Source organism: Haemaphysalis longicornis, unplaced genomic scaffold, assembly GCF_048455015.1.
Source record: "Haemaphysalis longicornis isolate Haplotype H1 unplaced genomic scaffold, Haemaphysalis longicornis Haplotype H1 scaffold_9, whole genome shotgun sequence".
NCBI lineage: Eukaryota > Metazoa > Arthropoda > Arachnida > Ixodida > Ixodidae > Haemaphysalis > Haemaphysalis longicornis.
In genome coordinates this window covers 18,160,845-18,181,384 of record NW_027526460.1, presented here as the reverse complement: position 1 = coordinate 18,181,384, position 20,540 = coordinate 18,160,845, and the positions used below count along the sequence as shown (strand labels likewise).

The 20,540-nt window shown below is 47.3% G+C and overlaps 2 protein-coding genes across 6 annotated transcripts in view; one reads left to right on the top strand and one right to left on the bottom strand.

The window, feature by feature from the left end:
• Srrm1 (Serine-arginine repetitive matrix 1) overlaps positions 1 to 20,540 on the bottom strand; it is a 310,368-nt gene that overhangs the window by 278,128 nt on the left and 11,700 nt on the right. The window lies entirely within an intron of this gene.
• LOC144151540 (uncharacterized) lies at positions 2,365 to 19,757 on the top strand. The gene is made up of 6 exons (XM_077682638.1): positions 2,365 to 2,415; positions 3,361 to 3,592; positions 11,200 to 11,420; positions 17,077 to 17,338; positions 18,137 to 18,585; positions 19,618 to 19,757. The coding sequence occupies exons 1-5, from the start codon at positions 2,401 to 2,403 to the stop codon at positions 18,580 to 18,582; spliced, it is 1,176 nt and encodes a 391-aa protein (XP_077538764.1). The 5' UTR covers positions 2,365 to 2,400; the 3' UTR covers positions 18,583 to 18,585; positions 19,618 to 19,757.

The following is a 20,540-nucleotide window of genomic DNA, read 5'->3' as shown; positions in this document are numbered from 1 at the left end:
TTTAGTGGCCGCGCACACTCATTTATTATTTATGCCTTTGTTTTACTTTAAGAAGAAGAGTGATTTGTTAATGAGGCTCGTGATCTCGTATTTTTGCTTTCGCAACGATGACTTACGGAAACTCAGATTACTTAGCATCTAGCTACATAGCTTTGCCATGAATTATTATGTTCGAGAACTTTAATGTAAGAATTGTTTGGTTTCTGGGCCTTGCTTTTGTCATAATCATCGACTATTATGACCTTGTTCAAGTTTTTGTTCAGGTGTATCTTGTATTCTTATATTCACCACTTTTAAATGCGACAGATCAATCTCAATCATATTTGCGTAGCGTTGACACTCACTCACTCACTCACTCACTCACTCACTCACTCACTCACTCACTCACTCACTCACTCACTCACTCACTCACTCACTCACTCACTCACTCACTCACTCACTCACTCGATCACTCGATCACTCGCTCACTCGCTCACTCGCTCACTCGCTCACTCACTCACTCACTCACTCACTCACTCACTCACTCACTCACTCACTCACTCACTCACTCACTCCCTCACTCACTCACTCACTCACTCACTCGCTCGCTCGCTCAGTAAAAACATAATTTTGCTAGCAGTAATGTTCATCATTTGTTCTTCGAATCCAGTGTGCCTACAAGCTTTTGTACAATAACATCACTTCAGAGAAGTTTCATTTGACAGGGATTTTTCTGTAGTGTCTAGTAAATCGCTTAATTGAAGGAGTACTGTATATGCACGAAACATTTTGCGTCTCTAGAACAACTGCGTCCTCCCGGGGAAAATGGCGTGCCGGGCGGTGGCAAAGAAACGAAACAACAATGGTAGCTCGAGCTTTGTTTTCCGAAACAAAGCCTGCGGGCGTCAGACGCTAATTTCTGAAGTCGTAGTGCGGGTGATGAAGAGGCAAAGAAAATAAAGAACTCACGAAAGCAAGCGAATTTACATATTGGCAGCTTTCTTTCCTGCATTTGTGTGTGTGTATGTGTGTGTGCGCGCGTGTTCTCTGTGAATAGGCGAGTCCATGTTCACAATTGGCCAGCGTGGAAATAGCTGCGGTGCTGCTTTTTCTGTCTCTTTCCCAAGCTCTTAGGATCGTTCACTGAGAGCCATAAATATTCATCATCTGACGACATCCAATACGGGGCGGGGCTTATTCCTTCATCAGAACTAAAAGAAACTGGTCCTACCGATGTCTTTGGCGCGAGCATAACGAACGCTTGGGTTGTTGGCTTCCTTCCGCGTTCCAGACACCGGTTATTGTAATATCGCTAATTTTTGGTCTATCTTGAGATATGCTAACGGTAGGAAAGAGTCTTGGGTTAAGGACGAAAGACTCGGTGCATATTTATAGTGTACACCTCCCCCAACCCCTCCCCACGTTAAAAATAGGTGTTTTCTTTTTAAATAAAAAAAGGCATACATAAAGATAACCTAGCTGTTCGGGACTGCAGCGGAACGCGCCTTCTTCAGTCTAATGAAGAAACTAAACATTGACAACGATTTGTTTCCTTTGCGTTAAAAATAGTTTATTGCGGAAACTGGATCCTAAAAGACGAACGTAAAAGCCACACAGCCGAGAACAAACGCAGTATAAAAAGTCAGCGTTTCATTTTCTGCATCGAAAAAGACAGGCGCGCAGACCACAGGAATCGGCGGAACGTATGTCGTGATCACAAGCTGCGTTTTCGTTTCTTTTTTATCTGTACGAGCCTCCGGTGCGATTCGGCATCGACACGCGTAAGCGCCAGGTCGACAGAACGCGCCGGAATGATCCGGAAACCAGCGTTCACCGGGCAAGCGCTCCTCTCGCCGCCAGCTCCTCCCGATGCTTCTCTGCACGTGCTTTCTTTCTCCGCGCGCGCTGTTTTGTTGTTGGCGCCGCTCTCGCGTTCTCGCGCTCGAGTGAGCACCGGGAGAGGAAAACGCTGCTCGCCTCCCTCGGCTCTTCTTGATCCCTCCGCAGGTCGCAGAGAGGACCTCGCTTTCGCCTTTCCAGACGCCGCCGCCGGACCTGGGAAGTGGCAAGACGACCGGACGGGACGAGAGTGAAAATGTGGGTCCGGCGCTTTCTTCTTCTTAGCGGTGAAAGCCGTTGCTTTCTTCTCGCCTAATTCTTCTTCTTATCCTTCCGTTTCTTAACCGTCGGTGCCGCCTCCTCTTTCTCTTCTTTCGCGGCTACGTGCGGCGGCGGACGAACGTTCCTTCCTTCGCTCCCTTCCACAGCGAGTGAGGTCCTCCTCTCCGCTCGCGCTGACACTCGAGCAGCGTAACGCGAGGAGAGAGGATACTCCTTATAAAAAGCGGCCTGCCGCCCGACACACGGCATCAGTGCTAAGCGAGGCCTACGAGCCGAACGGTGCACAGAGATCTCAGAAACATGGCTCTCACGAAGGTAAGAGGAAGTCAGCCGCTTCCTATGCGTGGAGCGCCGGTGTGACGTCCGCGCCGGACGTGGGAAGGGCAGCAGGGAAGGATGCAGAAGGAGGACAGTCGGAGGGAGACTCTCGATGCGTAACCACGCGACAGAGATCAGAGAGGTCAAAAAAAGGACTCGGTGGAGCATACATCCACAACCACCACTGCAAGCTCTTTGGGTAGTGTAGGCGCAGTTGAGATCAGGTGGTAAAAGTGGATGGGCTGGAAAGCGAGAGCAACTCGTTGAAGATGAGAGCCCGTGAAGCCACGGTCGCCGTGGGAAGTCTGGTAGTGTAGAATAAGCGAGATTGCAGAGGCTGCTTCTCTGCTTTAGTTCTATCGAAACTTAGGCCCCCAGTAGTGAGGAATGCCAACGCAACTGATCTAAGTACGATTTTTTTGTCCTTGGAGCTTCAGATATCTCGTATGCATTTATCTTTTACCTTTTTTTCACCGCACGGTACCGTTGCGCCACTCGGAAAGCGAATCTAGTAGCCATAGCCTGTCAAACACTGCTCCAGGGTGCTTGCAACACTAGAGAAGCAACTCTTACGGAATAAGATATGCCATCGCAGCTTTTGCAATAGCTTTGAGTCCTACTTTTAACTAAACAGTTTGAATTAAACACTTTTTAAAGCCTGGGGACTTAAACGAGTTTCTCTCGACTTCCCGACTGAAATACACAGTGGGTGTTCTCCAAAACAGCTCGAAATTTAATTACAAGTTGGTACAACTGAGTTCACGTCAGGGTGGCAGAAGCGAGCTGCACATCGATGCTTCCTCAGTGCTGCCCTTTCTTAAGCATGCACGTACGCTAGGGTTACGAGCTAGCGGTATCCAGCACGGACTTCCTCCTGAGGTCCCATCTCCCCGGATGCTCCAAGTGAAAGTGTTCCGCTCTACTGCGTTCCTTCCTGAACAGGCGTTGACGCTGTCGCTCTGCTGGGGTCTTGTCCTCGGCGGAGGGCTCGGTGGCGGCGGTGGAGGCTTCGGAGGCGGAGGCTTCGGAGGCGGAGGCCATGGCGGAGGATTCGGAGGCGGAGGCCATGGTGGAGGATTCGGAGGCGGCGGCGGCGGCGGCTTCGGTGGTGGTGGGGGCTTCGGCGGTGGCCACGGAGGGGGCGGAGGTGGCGGCCATGCGGTCAGCGTTCAAGGTGAGTGACCGCGTATTTTCACCGCCCGCAAAGGCAAAGGTGCCAGGATATGCATTCCGAGCAAGCTTCTTTATCTCTTATATTGTAGTGTATCACTAAGCAGCGTTAGACACTGTGAATAAATATTACGGTTTTGAGAGTGTAAATAATGGGAGAGGGCACACCATTGAAGCGGGAAATTTAGGTTGGAAGCAAACAGACCCAAGGTCGTAGGACTGAATGGTTGCATTTAGTAGAAACGGTGAATGCGACAAATTCAGAGGCGTGTTCACTGAAAACGGCATCTGCGCAGAATGAGGTGGAGTCCAAAAGAACGTCAGGGTTTCTCTACTTCGGCGGCACCAGGCGTCGGCCGCTCATAGAGTGTACGAAGTGTTTCAAACACGGAAGGCTTTCTTGGGTTACCTTAATACGCTAAGTACGGTCCTCCCGTTCGTTCGTCCGTCCGTCCGTCCGTCCATCTGCCTGTCTATCACTGGAATCAGCCAAAACTGTCACTGCTGAGCCTGCTCGCTAGTGGGTAACTAACCCACACGGAATCGGTGAGTAATTTCTTGGTAAGCAGAAAAGGAATGTAGAGGGGTTAGTTGGTGAAAGAAAGTGGGACGAAGTGTAGGGAATAGAGGAGGGAGTGGAGACAATTGCATGAGACGATATGGAAGGCAATCGGAAAAAAAGGAAAAGTAAGGGCGAGGAGTGCGACTGGAGTGGGCGAATATAAGAGAGGATGGAGGGCAGAAAAAGGTAAGGGACGGGAAAGAGAACTGGCAGTGATAATGGGATTGCAGAAGAGAGGAGGCAAAAGAATGGGCGGGGGCTGGGGAAGAAGGAACAGTGATGAAACAGACAACGAAGGAGAGAATAAAAGAGGAGGTAAAAAGTGTAGTGGAAGGGGGAAGGGTCCAGGAAGGAGAGGGGCGTATGGTGAACTGGATGGAGGTGGTGGAGGTGAAAGAGGAGTACCACCAGTAATAAACATTTATTGACATAAGATTGAGTGGAGGGGGAGGGGGGGGGGGGCTGTACAAGAGGCTGCGAACCCGCACTGCTTCCATTGCTGCTTTTCCGACGATAATTGGGTCACCGCACTGCGAAAAAGTAGTTGAAAATATTGCGTGGAGGGGAATTGTAGGGGAAAGAGGATATGAAGGAAGCGAAGACATTGGAGGGGAAAGAAAGGATGAAGAGAGGCATAAGCGTAGGCAGAGAGGAGAGGAGGAATGAGAACAGATGAGGGTGAGGGAATACAAGGAAGGGAGATAAGATAAGGGAAGGACATCATGGGAGGGTGGCGAAAGAGAGAGGGGCTGCAGGAGAGCGGAGATTGGGGAGAGCGAGAGAAGAAGAGAAGGGCGCGGTAAGGGGAGGGGTATTAGATGGGGAGTGCATTTGGTGGAGCATTAGAAGGGAGTGGAGAACGGAGGACGATAAAGCTGGAATAGACTCAGGGGTGAAAAATGGATGCGCGCGGAGAGATAGACGGGAAGTGAATGGCGTGAGGGAGAGAGAGGTGGAGAAGAGGACGAGGACTGGGATGGGCGAGAGGAGCTGCACTACATGGCAAGGGGGGCAGAAACCTTATTGTCTCTCGACGTCAATTGCAGCAAAGCAGGCAGGTACGCGACCCAGGAGGAGGAGGAGCAAATGTTTATTAGAGCAGTCAAAGTTGTTTGGTTGACGGCCGGGTGGTGGACCTCCTTAGAACAGAAGCCCTGGGCCAGGGCGGCCTGGCTCGCATAGTCTACCAGATGTTGCTGGCGACCCGGTGTTTGAGCCGTTCATCCGACCCTCCCATTGCTCAAATGAAGGGTTGGGTTTGGGGCAAGGGATGGTGTGTGGCGACCATTTTTTGTATAATTTGCAGGTGTTCTAGCTCAACGCGTTTAAGATCACTGTAAGTTGTTAAGGGTAATTAAAAAAACAGTGGCTAGTTTTTTTTTTTCTTTTTTGAAGTGCTCTTAACAATTCTAGCTCCACACACTGCCGTCGTCTACACTGACCGGAGTAGAGGCGCTTGAGACTCCATACACCGTCTTAAAAAGGGATGGGAAATAGATTTGTCAGCGGAGCTCCACATTATTATTATTATTATTAATTTCAGATACTGCCAGCCGGTACGGGCTGTTGCACAGTGGGCAAGTACATCATAAACGATACTCATACGCACAAAATGTACTGAAGTCACAGTGCAAGGAACAAGAATAAAAAATACTCTCATGATGGTTTAGAAATATTTCTAAGTTTTTTAGAAAACGTTCAGTGGTACTAGGTTACGCACACACTCGCGGGTCAAGGTATAGATGATATAAAATCTAAGGTTTGGCAAAATCTCGTCTGGTCGGGTAAAATATTCATACTTGAGAAAAACTTGTAGTCGCTGACCAAAGGTTCATTTAAAAAGGTAAAACGACATTTCCTTAGCGAAGGACGTGCGTTCCGCCATTCATTTAAAATTTGGGCCCGACTGTGCTCATGTATTCAGCTGAAGCACTTCATTGCTCGGCCCCTACACATATCGAGCTTGTGAGGTTATATGCGGCATCAAGCGTTTGTAGCTCTGAGCTGAACATACTACCCTCCTGAGACAATTCCCTGACGTAGATAAGTACCTTGTCGAACGCTTGACAAAGTTACATCCAGCTGTGGCTAGTACCATTGATCGGATTGCGAGAAAGAATCAAGCATAAGCAAACGAACTAAGCAACTTACCATGCTCGTAGACAGGCCAGTTTGCTAGGCTGTAAGAGACGCCAAGTTGCATAATTCTCTCTGCTCTCTTTCAAAAAATCCTGCCGCTTGTACGATGGCTCAAAGGTCACAGCCTCACATTAGCCTTATTATCCTGTCGCAGATGCCTTCTATCGTGAAATTGATTTTCTACCTTGTATGGATGAAGTGGATATGAGATCTTGGATGCGATTTTACGTATAATGACGTTCCCTGACGCCACATTACCTATGACTCCAACGGCCGTCAACTGTTTGCGCTCATAGACGCGTACTCCCCAAGCTGAGCCGCTTCTGTACCAGGTTTGGGAACGCTTATTCTAGTTTTTAAACCCTGCTCGGGGGGTTCCTAAAGTTGTGTTTGATGCATCAGCATAGTAGTCCCAAACCATAACAATCATGTCACACATGGTATGATGCCTTGGTGAGATGAGCTTCGGGCGGAGAAGAGTTAATGATAGCACAGCGGAGAAGGAAGAGTACGCGTGATGTCAGCATCCCCCCAAACGTCTGTGTGGCGGAGGTTTGCAAAGCGCTGGGAAAGAAACATACGCGAAAAAGAAGAAAAGGTGGGGTGCCGGAAGGGAAAAGGGTGAGATGTGTTGAAATGACGCAGTCAATATCCGCGTTTCATGGCAATTAAATACGCTGATGCATCAGCGACAATTTGGGACAAATGGTCCTCCCCTTTTTTGCAATTTCTTGGGCTGATCGGTGGCAGAGCGCAGTTTTAATGGGCCTGCGTGACCGGTATTATTTTAAGGGTCTCTGAAACACTTCAGATAAACATTTCCACCCTTTTCTTCTTGTCTGGAAGCATTATGAGAGCGGAAGTTATCACAAGCACGGAGCGGCACTGCGTGATTTGCTCGTCGTAGCAGATCCGCCCTCCGTTTTGTTTTGCTTCTGTGGCCATTTTTGTGGCTACAGAATGCGTTTATTGCTGCAACTAAAAGGAAGCCGGCCACTAGCCGCTACACCACTTTAATGACGTCATTCGAGTTTTCAAAGAACGCCAAGACCGGGACAAAGAGAAAAATGTTTTGAGCAAGTTTCTAAGTTATCTGATGAGCATGAGCAGCAATTGTTGGCTAAAGTAGTTTGTTACCCCCTATTCTAAGTACAGGGTGTATTTGTTGAGTACGTTCATAAAGCATTGAAGATTTAGAAGGAAAGTTGAGAAAAGTGTTGCAGGGTCTTTTGAAAATCCAGATAGCCATACGTTCACCAACGTTGCACATTTTCCTATTTAGATGAGAGTAGCTGTGACTACAAGAAACACGTTAAGTTGGCGGCCATAAGCCCATAGTTTATGCGGCGTCAGATAACGCCTTTATACGCAAAATTGCATCCCACATTTCAGATTTTCCTCACCTACGCAAGGTAGAAAATCGATCGCGCGAAAGAAGGCGTTTCGGGCAGAATAATGATGGTAATAGGAGCCTGAGACCTTTGAGCAAATGAGGGGAAGATAGAGTAGGCGGAACGGCGCAAGGAAAGTGTGCGGTGTTTGTGCAGGTGGCACGCGTGGCAGTGCGATATATAAGGCACGTCGTGTGAAACACAGCCGCGGCGTCATCACTGCGTGACAATGAACTAACTCCCAAAACATGCGGCCCAAAATGAACCAAAAGCGATCAAACAAACGCTGCTTTTTCGCACATAGAATGAAGCTGCCACAGTTTGTCCAGTTATTTTTAATCTCGGGCGAGACTGTGTCAAACGTTCAAACGTTAAGATCTGATATGCCAGTCTTCTCTTTAAAATGTATGTATAAACACGTTCTGAGTTTATACTCATTCAATGCAAGGCACTTGACACCACGACACAAACACTTTACCCAACTCTACAGACAACACATTCCGCTCTACCCATCGTTGTTTTTGGCTGACGATGTCATAGCCCCTGTCAAATGCGTTTTTAAGTATTTGTCAGATGTTAAGTTTTTAAACCTCATTTCCTATTATGTGTAATCAAAACTTTTTCTATACCCCATTCACAACCATTGTCTTCAACTGTTTTTACTCTTGGCCTTATTGAGCGATTTTCGTGTTTACATCTTCCCCCTGCATACATAACCATGGATTTGGCGATCTTTGCCCCAGTTGGCCTTGCGCCATAGAAATCCAACCATCATCATCAAACACGTTCTGTGCGCAAAGTACTGAACAACGCTGAACAATCCCAAGGTCGACGGTTTTTCTGGAGCTACTGAAATTACGCTGTATGGCGTGTGCTGGGGCAGAAAGATTGGGTCGTATTTAGGAACGACAGCCACAATTTGGTTGTGTTCACCTCTTATGCAGAAGCTTAGAAAAGGTTTGTAGTCATGACAGCCATCGAAAGAATGTCTCGCACTCCGCTGCAAGTGGACCAGCCGCGACGTCTTAAGATACGCAACGGCGTGTGGGTCGACTTTCAGACATAAGAATAACTCACGTGCGAATCAGAGCCTTCAGGAGTTTGGGGGAAAAATGAGGACAATCTGCGTATTGTAGAAAGAAAAACAAGATTGCAGTCTTCTGAATTCAAACCCCCCAGTAGTGTAGCCAAAACTTCACTGAAGGGTTATCCAGCAGCTTTTGTTTTGGAGCAAGTACTGAATATGGGGATTCCGTGCAATGTGGTGGATTAATGAATAGCTTCTCCGTGAATTATTCACGCTGTTGCTTTTCCCGAATTCTACCAAGCCCAGATTAACGAAGAGGTGGGTAAGTGGTACAGAGAAAATACTTCTTGCCCTCCAAGAGGTGCCAAATGTAGACTGGGTGGTTTGTTTGAACTTGTTTCTTACAGCTACTGCAGCTTTTGCCGATCTAGGAAAACATGCAACCATGGTGGAAGTATGGTTTTCTGGATTTGTGACGAACTGGGTTACGCATGCGCATTAAAAGTGCACTTTATTCAATGAAATCATGCCGCTTTATCTTTCCTAGTTTCTAACCGTTTTTGGGGGGCTCTGCCACTGACCAGCTTAAGAAGTTGCCAAAAAGGAGGAGTTTTGGTCCCACATTAACATTGCCATGAAACATGGTGAATGGTTGTCTGGTGCGCCTTAGGAAACTGGTACGACTTCCTAGTACACGAACGCACCATATCAAGTTGAAGATGTTATATTATGTACAGCATTTCTGTTAATGAACTCTGCCTTCTTTTTTTCCCCCTTTTGGCTTGTTGCAAGACCATCGGTGCCGCACCGTGGCCTCAATTACTTCTAATTCCGGTTCCCATACGCTTCTTCAACGGTGTACATATAGCGAATTAACAAAAAAAAAATCTAATTCTAAACTGTTTCCTTAAATAGCTCCTCATATACCTGGAAGAACCCAGTATAAATTAAAAAGCTAAAATGCCGTTTGGTGGAGCTCACAACTACAAGCAAGTCTTAGTTTTAAACTGAATGGCGCGGGCATAGTCAATGGCGTAATAGCATTTTTTTTTCGTTATTCACAAGCGCATATAGGCATGCAAGGTTACTAAACGCATGAACAGTTTTTTTTGAACGCACGTCTTTCTAGAAAATGTTGTTATATCGCTCATATTTTTGTTCCATGTTGTTTTCGAGCGCTCACTTTGTTACGCGGAACATTGTCGGGGTCACATACCATGGCTCGCAGGGGCGATCCCGTTCATTATATTGTCTTGGCCGGGGTTGAAAAATCGTTTTTGTTTTCTAGGATACAGCATTTCAAGCGTTTGAAAGCAGCCAGCCTTTTGTGTATAAATTCATAGCTTGTATGTCCCCTCCTTATCGTAATCCAACTCCAGCAGAAGCTGGCTTCTTCTTGTGCACTGCTGCGTGCGGCAGAGCACGCTTTAAAGGCACGAAAAGGGCCAGGCGCTTTCCGTGCCGGTGGCCATTGCCCGTGACATACATTTTCCTGGAACGCGCGTGAAAAAGAGTATAGAAGATAGTGGAGAGGAAGACGAGAACAAAAAGGAGACAGATGCTGTAAGCAGATAGGGATTAGTTACGAAAACGAATGTGCCTGAGACGTGAGGGTCGGCAGTAATCAAATCAAATGAAACGAAATCAAGTCAAACCAAATGAAATGAAATACAAATCTCTATTTTGGGCTCAAATACAGGGTACCGTGTGCCCACAAGTAGGTAGAAATGATGACAAAATGATAAAAGCGGGAAAACTATCAAAAATATAAAATAAAGCTTTGGGTATGTTTTTATTTTCAAAATTTGATATTCATGGCCAGTGACGTTGTATTGCAGACAAATGCAATTAGGAGCAGCTATTTATTTTATACATCAGGAAAGGGGACTTCGCGCGTTCAGAAGGGGAGCTCCAATTAACTAGCTGCTTAAAATTAGCAGAACTGCCTGACGAGGAAATTCTATCCCAACGAAGGCGGTGGTCTGGATGCAGAAATGGGCGTGGTGCGGATTAGAGGTCTTCGACTGGTGCTGGCGATGTTAAGGCAGTGGTAATCACTGCACCTGAACTTTTAGTGATGTAACCTGAGTGAAAACTCATAGCCCTATCCATGTTTCAGTCGACCTTTAAAAATTTTCGGAAAAGAGCATAGACTATACGTATTCTTATTCTCCCATTTCTGGCACCAGGATAAAAATTACAATCTACCCACGATAGAAATCTCTCGGCTATTAATCGATATCAAATCAATCAATCAATCAATCAATCAATCAATCAATCAATCAATCAATCAATCAATCAATCAATCAATCAATCAATCAATCAATCAATCAATCAATCAATCAAGTTACTCCGTCTCTCTCTCTCTTTTTACTTTACAAAAAGGAGAGAGAAAGATTTGCTAAAGCTCATTTGTCTCCTCTCTGTATGTGACCCCAGCAACACTTAGTTAGGCAAAGTCAAGCGACCGACTGTTGTCTCCTTATGTCCAGCCATCGAAGTGCCCTCCACCGTGATCTCTGGAGGTGGCGGTGGTGCGGTAGGCGGAGGCGGCGGAGGTGGTGGAGGAGACACCGCCAATGTCGTCGTCATCAAGAATGGTGGCGGCGGAGGTGGTGGTGGTGGCGGGGGCGGCAGACTGGTTACCACGCTGCGGCGCTTCACTGCACATGTCGACACCAGCTCCGTGCCCATCGACTTCCAGCATGTCCAGGTAAAGTGGACGGCACGTAGAACTGGGCATTTTGGAAATATGGCGCAGCGGTCCCGCCAGTAGAAATTTTCGATCCCTTACAACGCATGCATGTTTCCAGGAAAAGAAATGCCATCAAGCAGCGTATTAGTAAGACAAAAAAGGGGACAACAGACTATTGAGAAGTCACATGCAGATGAGCCTGCTATTTACAGCGAAAGAAAGGTAACCGGAGGAAATGTATTCAATGGACACAGATTCGGTATACGCGTAATAGCGCTGATTTAGAGAAGCGAAAGGAGAATCTCAGGGGTGGCAGGAAACCACGTGAGGATAAAGAAACTGTAGATTTTGTATTTCAATCTTTTGAATAAATTACAAAGTTAAACCATGAATATGGAATTTAAAGCGTTAAATTGTGCGCCTGATGCTTTAGGTCTGAAGCTCTCACCACGAGTCTAGATCTTTGTCGACGGGAGAGGACGGGTGAAGTTGAGATCAGAGGTATGGTCTGGTTCCAACCGCCTAGAGTACCTAATCTTCATCAGATGTATATATCAGTGTTCGAAGCTAGTTGCATTTAGCATCTACGTTTGAATGAGCAAACTGGCCGGAAATAATATCTGCTGCCTTGTGACCAGCGGCGGATCATTTTGGCTGTCTCGTCGCTAGGAAAGAAGCAAAAACTAATTTAACACAACTAGTCGAACTCCCTCTCTGATTTGCAGTAGCGTTTTTTGTACAGCAGTGTTCCAATCAAGCCGGCGACACAATATAACTTACTGATGTATAAAATTCCAGTGAGCCGCACATGGCTGCCGAATAACTGTGTGCGGAATTTAAGAGCAATGAGCAATGGGTCTAGTTTAGGGTTCAATGTCTCTAAAATATCATTTCGTTCGGGCTCATCTTCGGTTTAAATGGAGATAGTATGGGCGGTCGAACATTCTTTAGCCCTTACTCTTCTTCATTGTCAAAAGTGCTTATGTCATTTGAAATTTATTACGCAAGTGTTCCGCCAGGACCTGTTGTTTTGAATTCGCATACTGATTTTTTTGAAAGCCTTAAATAGTGTATTTGTTCACCTGTTATTTTTATGGATGTTAAAAGAAACCATTTTTTCATCAATTGCACAAATAACTGAAGGGAATGAACTCTTGGAGTATATCACGGAATCATGGAAGACAGCATAGAACTTCACTGAGTAGTAACCTCGAGATTACACCGCGAGGCAAACGCACAAGCCAGCAAACCAGGCAGCCACCAGACTGCGCTGCGGGTATAAGATAGCCCAACCGTGGATGGAATGGTGCATACGTTTGTCGAAATAAAGAAAACCGCTAGGGTAACTGTCAGTTCCAATTTTGTCTGCTTAAACCATGCTGCCCGTTCCGCACTTCCTCACTATTTATTCGCTTTACGCTTTGCTTTTAGAGCCCGTTGCACTTACTCGCAAACAGTTTAGGTAGTAAATGAAAACGGCAAAACAGTGCAATGTAGGTTTGTCATAATTCAACTAAACAAGGACACTGAGGGCTGTTAACCAAAATGTTCGCACTCGTTTTCAGAGTTAGTGCATTGCTGTCTGCTCTTTGTTCCCCCCCCCCCCCCCCCCCCCACCCTGGTTTTCTAGGCTTCAATCCGAGAATTTTCCGACAATATTAGTGATAAACGCTCCCTTCTGCTCATAACATTCAAGTACTCCGCTAGTATTACGTCCGCATCGCCGGAAAAGTCCCTCAATGCATGGGCAAAACGTAGTAAAGTTGAACCATCTTTGCGCACGCGTTTCAACTCACCCGGCTTTCACGTAACAGACTACTGCTTAAAGCACAACAGCTAAGTGCGAATAACACGCCTGTGAAATGAAGCTAGCGAGGAGAGGAAATATATGCACCCGTAGTTGTTCCGTTTGGGGACTGCTGGCATCATCTCCTGTCAATTTCCGGTTTTGTTTCAAGCGCATTTGCAATGTGCATGTTCGCTCGCAGGCAATTTCCGGAGACGTTTCGGGAATGCTTCAGAAATACAAGTCCCAGTTTAGCTCTAGAACGAGTATAGGCTTAAGCTATTTTTGTGCTTCATTTCGTTTTCATGCCCCATCTTAGGAATGAGAACACCTAGAACACCATATAAGTAACAGTCGTAAGAGAAGCGCCATTGTCAGTTTTAATTCATATGCTGGCCGGATTAAAGGGAGTAGGTTCCAGTTTGTCTCAATTTGAGGTCGAAGGAGGCGTTAACATCTTGTTTCCTGTGTGGCGTCGATTGGAAATGCTTGATTTTGATCAGCCTGCGTCTTTTCCTTGTATTTTTTTGAAAAGGATTTAACGAAAACGAAGCAAATAGACAATTTTCCTTTACCGTGTGACGCGTGGGTAGGTGAAAAATGGTAGCGAGGCCTGTGACTTGCAGTTGGGTTGGCCGAAGTAAAATACCGAAGCGCAAGAAAACAATATATAAACTTGCGTGTGCGTGAGTGTGAGTAATAGAGATAGAGATAGAAAAAGAAAACTGAACCTAATTAAAAATGGAGATGTCAGCACGGGCAGCTCAAGACAAACTGCTGCTTGACATGATTAATAAAAGACCACAGAGGAGAAAACGAGAAGTGGTAGAAAAACAACGATGAAAAATATCGGGTACTTCTTCAGAGATGAAGTTTGAATCTACAAAAAAGTATGTAGTAATGTGAAGCCTTGGGCGGATAGCCTCGTGAGGTTAGGACGGCGTCGCCATTCTCTTTACACTGAGTTGAGTAACAAAGTATCAGGTGTGCGGCGGATGGGGGAATAGATAGATGCGGGTAGGATGGAGAGAGTTTTCATATTTTTGTGGTCCCCACGCCGTTATTAAAGTGTATTTATTTATGTTATTGATGTATAGGACACTAATAATCAACGCACTGTGTACCTAAAAAGTATAAAAAATCGAAAAGGGCGCGACAAATACTTTAGGGCTAGAGTATCAATAGAATTTTACCCTACGTAATTGTAATTGTTAAGTGCAACAACCGGAATTGCGAAACGTTTTACTTCGCACTATGTATTGGGAACTATGGCGTTGACAACTTTCAAACACATGTTAAATAAGGCTGACAGCATGAATAAACGGGAGAATGAAATACAAAAACACAGGATACGACAGCCGCGTCTTCTTACTGTTCCCTAATGACCAAGTTGTTATCCTTTATTCACAAACATGCCCCAACTTGACCAGCTATATTTTTTGTTGCAATACTTAGGTTTATTTTTCTGACGCAGAAATTCTCCGAACAGTCTTTAGCGCTATTTACTTCGGCCGAGCAATGTCAAGCTCGGTCATCGATGGTCGTACGTACCAAAGAAAAAGTAAGAAAGACATCTGCTATCCTAGCGAGCTTTTTTTTTTTAATGGGGAACGCTCATACTCATCAGTCTGACAACCACGTGAGCTTTCCCTCGCCACGTGACACGGAATTTTCGGAGGAAGAGTTCTTTGTCCCAAAATTAGAAAAAAAAAAGAAGAGCGCTTCGCCAGCAGAACTCGTGAGGCTACGTCAAACCGATACGATCGGAAGCTTGCCGGTCTACCTACTCCATCGTGTACACAGACACGGCAGGCAAGTCACGACTGCGCTCGCTGGAGTTCCTCGCCGTCAAAAGGCCCGTAAATAAACCGACAAAACTAAGCACGTTGCCCAGGTAGGCCCTCTGCCAGACAAAAAGGGGGAGGCAGAAAGAAAACCAAAACAAGATTAAAGCCCAGCTTTCGGCGTCCAAGCCTCTCCACTCGCGCTTGGGCGAAAACGAAAACACAGCCAGGAGATTACCGACGCGGACGCGCTGTGCAACGCGATCGGTGTGCGTTCGCTCCGGCGTGTTTTGAGTCTTCCTCGTTAGCGGGGCGATACGGGGGCGAGCGGCATCCACCAGGGAATGAAGCGGTAAATCAGGTGCTTCGTAATCACTTCCGCGTAACGACAAGGATAATCGCTCGGCTGTGTGCCGGCTTCCTGTCGGACACGAGCCGTGTAGCGGACGGCATCCGTGTGGACGCCGGCGCCCCCGTTTCCAGCGTCGCTGACCTCACGGTTGACACCGAGCGGTCGCCGCCGGCGGACGTGCCGTACTTTCGCCGCTTGAAATCTTCTGCTCCCTCTCCGCCTCGGGTCGCCGCGACGCAGCGGAAGGGAAGGAAAATGGCTGGCACGTGTTCGTTCGGCCGGAAAGAAAAGTGGGGGCGGAGGCTAACTGTCGTGAAAATGGTTGTGTATGCCAGCATTGTATCCCATTACACTTAACCGGGATTGTTTGTTAAAATTGAAATTTCTTTAATCTCGCGGCGGAACAGCAACGGCCTAGGCTACATTTAGCATTTGCTCAGAAGGCACTTTTTTTGCGCAGTTAGAATGTTTCCGGGATGTATCATCGAATCTTGCAGGTTCCCGCTCACTGCAACGTCTGACTCCTGAGCGCATGATGCCGAAACAAATGGCGTAATTCCAACTGGAGCCAGTGCATAAACTTCTTAAAGTTGAATACGCACCCTCTTCTGGTTCTGTTAAGCTGACGTTACAGAGATAAGGTGACTGCGCATATAAATGTTTTGCAATAAATAACACCTTGTTCGGTTTGTTTAGGGTGCGCATGTGGACTTAGGTGAGGATATGACGTGACAATTTTTTGCAACGTGCTTCAAATGGCTTAAAATACCCCTTACGGGCAATCAGTTTAACAATGATAAGAGAGCTTCTTTGTTAAAATTCGGCAGAGTAAGTGTATAAAGAGTAAGAGTAAGTGTATCCTGTATAAAGAGACATTTACCTTTCTCTGGTAGGCCCCGTGCTAGTCGCGTAACGGCTAATTCAGTTCCCCGACAAGACTCGAGCTAATGCACAGAACAGGTATCGACGTTGATGCGGCTAATTGCCTTAAACGTCGTGTAAGTGCGACGAAGCTTAACGCATAGTTTTGTTTCATGTAAAATGTCTGCATTGCACCTAAAATGTTCGAATGGATAAAAGACTCTAGTAATACTAACACTTTACGCTTGACAAGATGATAGAATTCTGTACAGAGTGCAACAACTACTGCAGTTGTTGAAAGAAGCTAACTGTGCTTAATTTTTGGATGAACACATCGCTATCTAAACTTAAAGCTTCTTCGCAAGGGAATGTTTGCATGTCGCACTGCTTAGTTTTAGAACATCACATTACTGTCATGTGGAAGTGCTCAAAAGTTGCGCGGAGTTGTGCGAACCTTTCAACAAGCATCTTAAGTAAAAGCTTTTTTTCTGTAAGCAGTAACACATACAAGATAGGAGTTTACTAGGTTTAATGGAGATAGACGCCGCTAAAGTAACTTCTTGAGCGACAAGTTCTAGCAATTTATTGCTTTTTTCTCATGGAGTCTGCCACAATGTTGTCCCTCATAGGACAGCTGTTCAACCTACACGAGCTACAGAGGATATAGATTGGGCACGGTGGGGCCAGTTCATACGCGGCTACACTTACTACACTCGGCGCACATAGTGTAGGTAAAAATGTATCCCTAGTACTAAACCTTTTCTGAATACAAAACAGTGTCACGTTCACGTGAATGGTACTACTGTATTCCTGAACGAAGCCCCCTTTGTTATCAATTGCTGAGTGTAGCCTTATTAAAGTGATTGTCTCTGGCCAATGACCCTTGCGCAGATCCCCAACAAATTCCCTAGCAAGCCGATCCGGCCCCGCGTCGGTCCTGTCGGCTACATTGTCGCCATGGAAGGCCAGGCCCAAGTCCAGGGCGGTGGTGGCGGCGGCGGCGGGGGCGGTGGTTTCGGCGGCGGCGGTTTCGGCGGCGGCGGTTTCGGCGGGGGCGTCGGAGGCGGTTTCGGCGGAGGCCTCGGTGGTGGCGGCGGTGGCGGCGGACACGAAGTGTACGAAGTCAAGGCTGTCTCCAGCGGAGGTGGCGGCGGTGAGTGGAACTGAACTTCGTTTTTCAGATAAAATGAAGGGTCAGTTGACACCCAGACATTTTTGTTTTGTTTTTTCGAGTCGAAGTAAAATAAATTTGATTTAAAGAAAACATGAGCAAAGGTACAGTTTAAGTACTGGAGAAGCACTGCAGGCTTAAACCGCAAACGGGAAAGACTAGAGAGTTTTGTATGAGAATAAGGCGAAGGAAGAGGGGGATTAGACATTGCTTTGACATATAATGGTAAAACAGTGCGAACTGACAAGATGAAGGCGAGAGAACAACTGCACAACGCTGTGTGGTTGCCCATCGTCCTTGTATCATTCGTTCGGGCTGTTGCACCAATATTACTTTGCATCAATTGATCCAGTTCTGCATCCTGTTGCGTTTTTACATAGCCTGCTTAAACAGCACCCTAGGCATGGCGTGAAGAACGAGTCGGTGATGTTGACTGAAACAAGAATGGAAACTGGTTGCCGTCAGCCAAGAAATGCCGCTGACGCATCCGGAGGAAGAATGGGCAGAGAAGTTACATTAAGGAAAATGTGTTAGAAGTACTTGATCGGCAACGCATACTTTTGTTATGAATCAAACGCTATAACTGAAAGGTGAAGTGGTTTTTTTAGTCCTGATGTGGTGAAGAGGGCGGAATGAGTTGACGAGGTGTTGAGGTAATTTTGATTATAGCTTTCCAAGGAAGGCGGGTCTGTGTCAGCTTACGTTAATAAGCAGTCGCAATTTTCGTTGCAGACTATTTGTGGTAGTTATCCCTAACGCCCAGCTTCCGTTTTGTGTTAGGAGGCGGTTTCGGCGGTGGCCACGGAGGCGGTTTCGGGGGCGGGCATGGCGGTGGTTTCGGCGGCGGACTCGGCGGAGGTTTCGGCGGAGGCCTCGGCGGCGGCCTCGGCGGCGGTCACGGCGGAGGCCTCGGCGGAGGCCTCGGCGGCGGTCATGGCGGAGGCGGTGGTGGCGGTGCCAACCTTCAGCAAGTCCCCGTGCACGAAGAAACCAAGACCCACTCTTCCGGAGGCGGGGGCGGAGGCGGCTACGGCGGTGGCGGACACGGCGGAGGTTTCGGAGGCGGACACGGCGGTGGCGGAGGAGCCGTCGTTCAGAGCGTTGAAGTCGTCAAGATCGCCGGAGGAGGCGGAGGCGGCGGCGGAGGTTTCGGTGGCGGTCATGGTGGAGGCGGCTACGGCGGAGGCGGAGGCGGAGGTCACGGAGGTCACGGCGGGTGGCAATGACCGGTAAGAAATGCTAGAGTTTGTACTTGTCGAGTGGTTCCAGGGGTTAGAAAATTTCGGATGTGCGTTTTAATGCTTTAGATTCGCATACATGGGGGTACTTCCCAGAACTACGTAGCAGCAGATGATGCAAAGGTTGCAGTTTGAGTGGGCCAGCCTGGCGCACTTCCGCTGGGCCAGGTTGCTCGGATGGATGAAACAACATTAGCTACATCAAAAGTTTTGAACCGCGTGGAGGTAGCGACGCTCAAATAAGGAGACTAAGGGAACAGTATCCAGTGATCACGGTAATTCCGTGAGCACGATTTTCGGACACGGCAAGAAATGGTCGAAAATAAACCGGCTGCGTGTAGGTAGGCAATCTCTATAATTGGAAACCTCCAACCTGACCATTTTACTTGCGACATGTGCTGTACGTGCGTATATAGTGGTCATGAATAACATAAAGTTAGGATATCAAGTTGTGGCGCGCTGTGAGACTCCTGTTCTTGCAGCGTAATTATCGCGGTTTATCTCTCACCCGCAACTTATCTACAACGTAAGGCACGGTGGGCTTCTAAATTACCAATTCCGTGCCGTCAGCGTAGTGCTCGGAACGCGATCCAATGCTCAATTTTTATGCATATTCTTACGAGACTTCCGGTCCGAGGCCACTCCTAGCAATGCCCGTGGACTATTCAAGTCAAGCATGTCGAGGATGCCCGATATAAAGCGACAATGGAGTTAGCACGGGTTGGTGGTCTCGGTTATGTTGATGTTGACGGTTATGTTGATGGAGACGAAAATCAAAAAGGCCCGTGTGTTCAAGATTTCAGCACATGTTAAATCCCCAGGTGGTCAAAATTGATCTGGAGCCCTGCACTACGGCGCGCCTCATCGACTGTGTAGTGTTGGCGTGTTAAACCGTACAATAAATCAAATCCGTTAGCATTATGTTGCAGTAACCGGGAAATACAGTTAAAGGCATGACTGTCCCGCGTTTCCAAGGTTAGGGTTGATTGAACCTCGGAAAGTAATGCTCTCCTGTCATCGCAGGTTCCTTAGAAACACATTGGTTCAAGCAAAGATCCCCGTGATGCAGCGACCGGTCCACGAGCTGCCCCACAAGAAACGAGCATGCCGCCGCAGTCAAGAGGATCACTTGCCCCTCGGCCTACACAAGAAGGCCAGCATGGCGTCGAACGAACAAAGCTCGCGGTGAAAGGCACAGGTGCCTTTGCAGTCCGGGACCGTGTAATATATTGTTGATATCGCGCACTTGGGACTCGGACGAGAGTTCGAGGTGCGCTGTTCATTGCGCTTGTTAATAAAAGACATTGTACATATTGTAGAAAGCCAACAACATTGGTCTCGAGCCTGCTCCTTTCGCCCTCTGAGGGCGAGATACACCGTTTCAATCTCCGCCAGCTTTTACAGAGGACTTCATACTGGTACCCCAGGTGAGGTCTTTAAGGCCGATTTTCCGTGTAGTGTTAGATTAGAAGAGGCGCCCCAGGAACGACCGCCGTCGCCTCCGTCATGTAGTGGTAGCGTGGTGGGCAAGCGACTTGCACGAGAGTTTCCTCGGTTTGGACGATGCAGAGCCAAGAAGCAAAACCTAAAGGAGCTCTGCCACACCTCCGATAAATGCTTTCACTCTTCACCTCGGGTCCGGAAGGACTGTGAGAGCTTTAATTATCGCCAGCACAAAGCGGAACTGTGTGATTTGCTTTTCGGATCAGATAAGCCTTCCGTTTCTGATTTGGTTTTGTGGCGATTTTTTTAAGTGGTAGTAGTAGCGAACCTTTACTGGGCAAAGAGGACCACTGGTCACGATGTAAGAAAGGCACGGGGAGGGAGGGTAAGGGAAAATAAACAAACGCTGGCAGTTTCTAAAGGGTCCTTCGACTGAATGAATGGGCCAGTACTTGGAATGTGCAGTTAATGGGCCAGTTCCTGGAAACCACAATAGAGTGAGT